Source organism: Anguilla anguilla, chromosome 3 (assembly GCF_013347855.1).
Source record: "Anguilla anguilla isolate fAngAng1 chromosome 3, fAngAng1.pri, whole genome shotgun sequence".
In the NCBI taxonomy this organism is placed as follows: Eukaryota; Metazoa; Chordata; class Actinopteri; order Anguilliformes; family Anguillidae; genus Anguilla; species Anguilla anguilla.
This window is the reverse complement of record NC_049203.1, coordinates 61204172-61212695: the sequence shown is the minus strand read 5'-3', so window position 1 is coordinate 61212695 and position 8524 is coordinate 61204172. Positions and strand designations below refer to the sequence as shown.

General features: G+C 38.0%; 1 protein-coding gene across 1 annotated transcript; it reads right to left on the bottom strand.

The window, feature by feature from the left end:
- Window positions 1-356: 356 nt before the first annotated feature.
- Window positions 357-7806, bottom strand: tspan7 (tetraspanin 7). Its single transcript, XM_035411501.1, has 8 exons — window positions 7489-7806; window positions 4957-5145; window positions 4438-4512; window positions 4210-4305; window positions 3485-3640; window positions 3118-3201; window positions 2634-2718; window positions 357-2210 (listed from the first exon to the last, which is right to left on the bottom strand). The coding sequence occupies exons 1-7, from the start codon at window positions 7573-7575 to the stop codon at window positions 2650-2652; spliced, it is 756 nt and encodes a 251-aa protein (XP_035267392.1). The 5' UTR covers window positions 7576-7806; the 3' UTR covers window positions 357-2210; window positions 2634-2649.
- Between the last annotated feature and the right edge of the window lie 718 nt (window positions 7807-8524).

The following is an 8524-nucleotide window of genomic DNA, read 5'->3' as shown; positions in this document are numbered from 1 at the left end:
ATTCCTTCCATTAACTAGCTTCGATTGGCCTTCACGTGGGATGTTTTGCCATTAAGGCTCGCATAGGCTGCTGTTCATTAAGTTAGTTGTTTAAGTTGTTGTGTTTTTCACTCCTGCTCTACCCCTAGAGGAAAATGTAAAACTGTAAGAGGAAATTTTATCTGCAAAAAGTACTTATGGATCTGCATCTGACAGCACGCTAGTGCCATCTGGCGTCGGTCTGTGTCTTGAGGTATTGGACAATACGCGAGAAAATAAACAACCAAGCACATCGACATACTTTGAGAAAGTACCTCTAAATTTTACATATCTTATTAAATTTAAGTTCTGAGTTCACAGATGAATCTGCAACAATGTAAACACTGACAATATGCAAGTTTTATTTTTCAAACCACAAACTATTTGAACAAGACATTATTTTAAGAGTTGCTCTAAGATTTTACCCCCATAGGGACTAAAACTGCATGAAACCACTAACTAAATGTTTCTAGTCAATGAAAAGTATTTATTGCAGTGATTATGTACACATTCTCTTTTCCCTTAAGTAACACTTACAAATTCCCTTTGTTTCCAATTAGATTCATCAGCGGCATGACTTCCACTGATATTCATTCTTTCCATTTTTATACGAATATTTAACTTACATTTATAAAACTTTATTTTTTAATCCAGAAAGTCAGCTTGTCCTATAAAGATATTGCATTTTTATGGACATCAAGAAAGAAGAAATATGTAAGGACCAAATACATTCTCAGAGACAGCATGCTGAGGATTAACCTTCAACTACGCAATTCAAAAGGCACACTTTGGAATGAAATCACAAACTCGGTCTGCCCTCTTGAATCACCATAAAGATGGCTATGGCTAGTCTGAATACGGGATCTGACAAAATGTCACTTGGCATTCACTTGAACAACACCACAGTCAAAACAATATGGGCACAAGCTGGCCACAGAGTTTATGGCATGTAAATCGACACTAATAAATACTTCTCTTTCCACTTCTTTTCTTGTAGTTCACAACTGGAATATAACGAATGTCCATCACAGAGATTTCATTTTGTGGTATTGCACTGTACAGTATCAAACGTGGAACACATTGTCTTACATTTGTCATATTACAGTGCTGGCCCAAAAGAGTTTAAACGGTCTGCTGTATGCACTGCAATAGCATTCATGTGGGATAAGGACACATACACAAAACACTGAAACCGGCATAATGGCTCTAAGAAATGTAATGGCTTGAATTGAAATCAGCAGTGTCCCACTCTTGGTTCTGGAGATCCGAGGCCCTAACTCCTGCAGGTTTAACAACTGACTTCAGCTGTTAACAGGTGATTAACATCAGGTGATTCATGTTCGCATCAAAATAAGGGCAACAACTAAGTACAGGTCTTGAGGTACAAATGGAAATGGTTGCCTGCCAGTAGACACTACCGATTTAAATTCATTTAAAGTCACATTTTTAAAAAAAAATCTTTTCACATTTTCATGATTCTGTTCTTGAAAATGTAAAAGTATACAGTACTGGCACAAATTATGGAAACACTGTGCTTAAAGAAGAAGTTCAGCACTCTTAAAACTTTTATCTGTGTCCTTTCTGTTGTTTATCGAAGCCATTTTTAAAACTGTATTTGGAACAGTTATCTGTTCCACGAGCGGTAATGACATTATGCGATCATTAGTAAATACACAAATACCGGACAAATAGATGTTCAACCTGTTATAAAATTTCTAACAGCAAGATACATTACATTGCTCAATTATGTAGGTATGACCTAATGCACAGGAAGGTGTAATGGTTATTACTTGTTTAAATCAAATGCTAATTATTTAATCATTTTTGTTTTATGCTGATATGACATTTAGCACATATCACATTTATGCTAAAAACAGGAACTGTTGCAAAATATTGGATTATCAAACTCCATTCATAAACGCAGTGCTTCCAAAATTTGTGCCAGCACTGCATGTGACAAACATGTCTGTCAAAACGATCATATATCTGCCACTAAACAGAGCTTCTTGTGAGGTTAATTTTTGGCCTGCGTTTCCCTTCATTCCAGAAATACGTGAGAAATGAAATACAGACTATTAAAAGCAGCAAGTGATCTAACATGAAATGGCTAAGAAAAACACATACAAAAAAAGATTAAAAACTGTAAGGGGTCCCTTTTAGGCAGCTTCTATCCAGATCAGTTTGTCTGTATCCTGCAAGAAAAAAATACAAAAAAGAAAGTAAAAAACCTTTCCATATTGCTTTGTTATTATAATTCACATGTAGTTTTTGGATTCCATACCTTTTAGTTTAACTGAATTATGAATGATGGATACTTCCAACATTAATATTTTTTTGTGCATGTAACACTGCAGAATCATCAGCCCTTGTACCAGCATAACTGACTGAAAACAATTGCTGAACGAGTATGTTGAAAGAACACTGCATTTAATATATACTGAACCACTGAACTCTAAACATACATATTTCCATACTTAGAAATCAGAACCAAAAATATTAATTAACTTTATCCATTCTGTAACAGCACAAGTAGTACTGGTCCCTTTACCATGGAATGGTTGGCAATGACAATATTGGTGAATAACCAATCGTGCTTGTGTGTGTTTGAGTTATACCTGTATCAGGGTGCTCCTAGACCATCTCATACTGGTTGTTTGTAATGTACCGGGACAGACAGCAGGCCAGGAAGACTCCTATGAGCTGTGCAGGAAATGAAACATTTAATTGAACTTTTTTGTCATGAGTAAAAACATGTGACATTTCCCTAATTCATTACATCGTTCTTTCACATCTATTTACTATTTATTTTCTAGTAACTATTCATTTACACCCCAACCAAAACTATCAAATAAACAAGACCAGGTCAAAACCTAGTATATGATTGGACTGTGTGACCAATAATGTAACTTCATAACTCGGCTGACCAATGGTGTAACTTCATCACTCAGTCTTTCAGTCACAGACATTCGCGTTTATAGGGCTGACCCCGCTGTTGCGGTCCAGCCAAAAAAGCTAATAAATGAACAGTATAATTGCTTTACATCTTAAATATGCTTACTCATCAGGCTGCACCATTGATAATGCTGTAATTCATATTACCTGGAAGAAGGCTATTCCAAAGGAGATCCCTGCAATGATTCCAAGGTTAGACTCCATTGTATCGGTTACCTTGGAGAAACAGCCCTGGAAAAGGAAAAAAGGAAGGTGGCAGGGTGTGTCGTCACAAAAAACAAACATTTAATGCCTTTGAACTGACTGTACGCTCGCAGCATCATAACCATATTTGATATCTGATATTTGCATACTATCAGATGACTATCACAAATAACATTAATCTGCTTCGTAATCATAGCCATCTCACGCAGTAACATAGTTTAAATGCACGGCAGGTTTAATTTTATAGTTATGTCAGTCAATTTCTATTGTTTTGCTCTATTTCGTAACTGACGGGCAAAAGGACTCTCACCACAGGGTAAACCTCCGTGGCAGCTTTGTCTGGGTTTTTAAGGACGTCGGGGGTGCAATTGTCGCTCTCCTTGCAGCAGCTTTCGGGGATGCCATTGCTTTTAAAATAGTCCGTATTCTCCCAGTCAGTGTAGTTTTCAGATCCACAACATTCCAGCTGCACAACAACAGGTTCACACGGTAGTACCAAGTAAGCAAATCACCAGTTATTAATCACCATTCACTTCATTCCCAATCTCACCCATTTTACCATATACAAGCTCTGTGGCAATTCCATATAAATCTACAAGCCAGTGGCAAGTTCGGCTTGGATGAAGCAACGTACTTTGTATTAACAGCTGGGCTTAAATTTCTAATGTTTTAACAGCTTATTTGTTCCATTCTCTTCTACCAGCACCACTTAATTTTGTTCTCTGTTTCTGTTTTTTACTTTTTTCATGCCACTGTTACACTGTTAGAGAGATTCTCACAGGTCTTTCCCATTGATATAAACATTATTATCATTTTTTAATTCTCTCTTTTTAAAATCCGCCCTCCTCCAAAAAATAAAATAAAATAAATAAATAAAATAGAAATATCCTCATTACTGTATATTTCTGTCCTTTTCTTTTCTTGAAAGCATTGCTACATTTCAGCATGTATTTTTCCAAACACACTTCCACCACTGCAGGTTGGCCATATTAACAGTATGCAGTATTCAGAACATATGAAAGAAGGACTACGTACATTTCTCTGGATGGTGTCCAATGTTTTGCTCTGGGGGCCAGTACCGTCATATTTATCCATGGCGCTTTTGTAGGACACACGTAATATATCCTTTATCTGAAAAAAGAAAACAAGCTAAGCTTTAGAGACAATGGAAGAAGTCAAAAACAACAACTAGTTAAACCAGTAATAATAACTTAATCTCATTTAATTTCTCCATAATCTAAACTACATGCAAGCACACCTTACCTCATGTCTAAAGACGAAGCCAGAGATGCCTGCCACAAGCTCGGCTAAGAACACCAGGATCAGGAACATGGCATACTGATGGGGCCACAAAGAAACCCAGCCGTTAGACACAGCGAGAACTATGAATTCACTCATCTTATATACTCTCTCTACACGTAAACAAACACGCATAGGCACCAATGAAACTGACACACAGCACATACACTACGTCCTAGCCAAAGGGGGGAAAAAAAATCTTCAAAATGCAATGATTGAAACCGAATCTTAGAAAAGACAGCAGCTTTCAGCAACATATAAGGAGGAGTGCGTTACAGTACACTGTGAATAGGTCAGGAAACCAGGGGTGTGATTTTACACATTAACCAGTAACCAGATTTTCTCTGCACCCACTGTTATTTTGCTTTTCTGTCAAACATTCTCCCACCAAAAAACAAAAAAAAAACAAAACAGACCACATATCTGGGGGAAATAAATTCTTTTTTTAAATCACACTTTTTTTGTTGTTTGTTTTAAACCCACCAGTTTAAGCATCCAGGGGCTGCCGCGGCACGTAGCGAAGCAGCCAAACAGGCCGAAGATGACAATGACGGCTCCAGTGCCGATGAGTACGTAGGGCGCATTGGTGCTTTTCTCTGAGGCCAGGGAGAAGAAGGCTTCCAGCCTCACCTTGCCCCACACACCAACAGCCAGCAGGATGACCCCTGTTAACTGGAAGGAAGCGGGGCCAGATTAATTGCTGCATTCCAAAAGCACTCGCACAGAGGGCTACCTACCTGGCAGTGAGATGCTATACAAATTGGCTCAGAAAGGGTGAGGTTACAATCTCACTGATGCTTTTTTATTGCCTATTCTTCTTGATTAGGAAACAAAGGGGTTAGCAATAAACACTATGCACCCTAGACAAAAGGCTTTAACCAAAACCTAAAATACAAAGAGAAAATGCAAACCAAAAATTGTAAAAAGATGCAATGACTACACACATTGTCATTTAAAAGCAACAGGTGGATGGAGGAAAAGAAACTCATTTTATTTTTTAAATAAATCTATCACTACCTTATTCATACAGTGGCTTACTCCATCCCCCTTTCTCCAAAATAAAACCAGTAAAACATTCTGTTTGTTTAAACTGACAACTACTTAGTGACACAAAGCATGCCTCAGAGCTGAGAACTGCCATTTTAATTGTGCAGCCACCCCAAGCAATAATTTATTCAACAGGCATAGGTCTGCAACTTGACATTTACGTTTTGTTCTGCAGTGTTTTGTTCTTTGCCAGCCCTGGGGCACGTACTGTAGGCAGACTGTCTCAGGAAGTCATGGAAAGGTGGGGCTGATGGCACAGGAAGTCAACAACTAATGTAAATGTAAACAAGTTCTGGCCCTTTCAACCTGGCATGATTAAACTTCCCTACCCTACCCCTACCCCTACCCCTACTTCCCACCCCACCCCATGTTGCCTGGGGAAATAAATCCCTCCTCCTCCTCCACAGTTCCACAGCTGATGTATGGTGATTGTCCTGGTCTAAGATGGCTGCTGAGCATCACCCAGGTAACTGTTGCGCACACATGTTGGTTGAGTGAATCACCCCTTTTTACTGCAAAGTGCTGTGAGACATGCAAAGGCAATGCACAAATACAATCTGCTATTATTGTCATAAGCATTATCTCCTATCAGTAACTGTATCAGTAACTTTGGGAATAGACTGTATGAACGATGAACAGTCCATGTGCTACAAGACAAAATCACCTAGCTACCATAAAGCAATAAATTGCAGGGTAAAAAAAAGACTGTTATTTTGCACTTTGATCCGCCAGGAGCTACGTTTCCACTGGAAGTGATTCAATGATATATGATCTTTTTTGACAAAATAATCTCTTGTGAATAAAAACTTTCACTGGTAAAGTACTGATCAGAAGTTAGAGACATTTATTTTTGAATAATAGTTTAGAGAAACATATTCGGACATAGCGGACACATGAAGACAACTTTTCCAGACAAAGAAACCCAAGACCAACCCAAGTCCAAGACCTCTACATTGAACAACTGATTTTTTTACACGCTTAAAAAATATGATTAATTAAATATATCAGGGCACTTTGAGAAACAAGGAAATTTGAGATCTCACCTGAAAAAAACGCACTAGCTAATTAATTACTGGGTAGTACGCTGCGCTCAATAGTTATCAAGCTAAATTAGCTAAAATATGACCAGGTTTTAAAACTTCACCATCTCACGACAAACAAGCCAATTGATTTTATTAGATTATGAAAAATTGCAAAGTATCCTTCTATCGAAGTTAATTATAATTTATCTTGACAACTCGGTTACCTAGATTGCTAGTATAGATAGTTCTCTTTCTATATTTCAAAAACATGATCTCGGTCCTAGCGTGGAACACAGAGTTTGTGTGTGCGGTGAGGAATATTTTTGCTCCACTTAACGCTGCAAGAGTTTCTAACGACATGCACTAGCAATAACGTTATAATGACAGATAAGTTATTCGGGGGTGCGTCGTCTAGCCTAAAGCAAGAAACGTTGGTATTAGCTTTGCAAATTGTAGCTCTTAAACCAGTGGTAAACACAATGCCTACTGTAGCTAGCTAATCTAGATAATTCAACCTCGCGATCTGGCTGATTTTTAGTTCACTTACAAGCTAGCTAGCTTTGTTTACGAACAACTGTTGCTTGAACACCCAGCAATATGGCATACAGCTAGTGTAATTTACCTTGCAAAGCTAATTAACAAGAAACAGATTTTTGTATTACTGAAAATGATGGAACGTCGTTGTAATACGTTAGGTGGAAGTTCGTTAAGAGTTTACAATGCTCAATCGCCTGTCATCTAGCTATTTTAAGTCAACAAGTTATCTTACTAGCTCCATCTATTGTTATTATCCTTAAGTTAGTCTAGCTAGCTCGCTATTCCAGGCAGTTCATTGTTTTCCGAATCTGCACAACTAGATCATAGCTACTGATGTCAGTGCCAAAATATCCCATTGTTTTTCGCCTCCTAGCTTGCATCTCCATCAACCATTTGATTGTAAACTTACCCAAAATATAAGACTGTAAGAAATAAGAAATGTCTTAAGACATGTTATCACGGGCTTGGTCTGTAGCCTTCGGGAAGGGGAAGACATCCTGACAGGTTTGTAAATCGCAATTTCACAGCTTCGGTAAGGCTCCCAAACTTTCCGATTCGTCTTCCCTGGAAAACTTTCGCTCGACGCTTCAAGGAGAAGGGAAATGTCGTCACTGATTGGCTCTCGCTTTCCGGTATGGAAAACGGAGTTCAGGGGGGCTGTAGTTTCATTAGAGCGTAGATTATTGGATCAGAGCCCCCTCTGCTCCCCGACCGAAGCTGTTACTGTAGAAACGGTGTGCCAGGTGACAGGTGGCAGTCTTGCCTCTTGTGCGTAGACGTGCTATTGTGCTTTGACAGTCATGCTAAAGATACTGAGTTCTCAGACAGCCTCCCAGTAATTGCCATTAATTAGCCAACAATATGACTGATCAGATAGTGAAGCCTACCAAATGACGTGTAGCCTACAAAGACTCCTGAACTAAAAGTGAAAACTATGGCTTATTTGTTAGTACAAATATTTAAGTTAACGAATTTGTTATTTACAACATAAAAAGCGGTACATCAAAAAATATGTAACCTTTTAATAGCAATCAGAATAAATTCCACGTATTTTATTTCACAATAGGTTGGCTAAGCTTAAACATGCTTGTATAATGAATTAAATGATTGATTGTTATTGAGAGTGCTGTGTTTCTGTATTAAGTTACATCAAAAAGTAATAGCTAGTCCCATGACAAATGTAGTTTATGACGACATATGGTGCTTGAAAAACAAACAGCACTCAGAAAATGTGTGGTCAAAGTATTTATTATTACTCTGAATAAGAATAGTTAAATAAAATAACGTATGCTATACTGTATATGTAAAGCCTGAACCTTTGGTCCACCAGTCTATATTACAGCATACATTACATATTGTTGTTATATAAATTCAATAAATGCTCAATATGATTTACTTGTCATCGTAAACGCTCTATTCCTCTGTCACGAGACACAGTGTGGCTT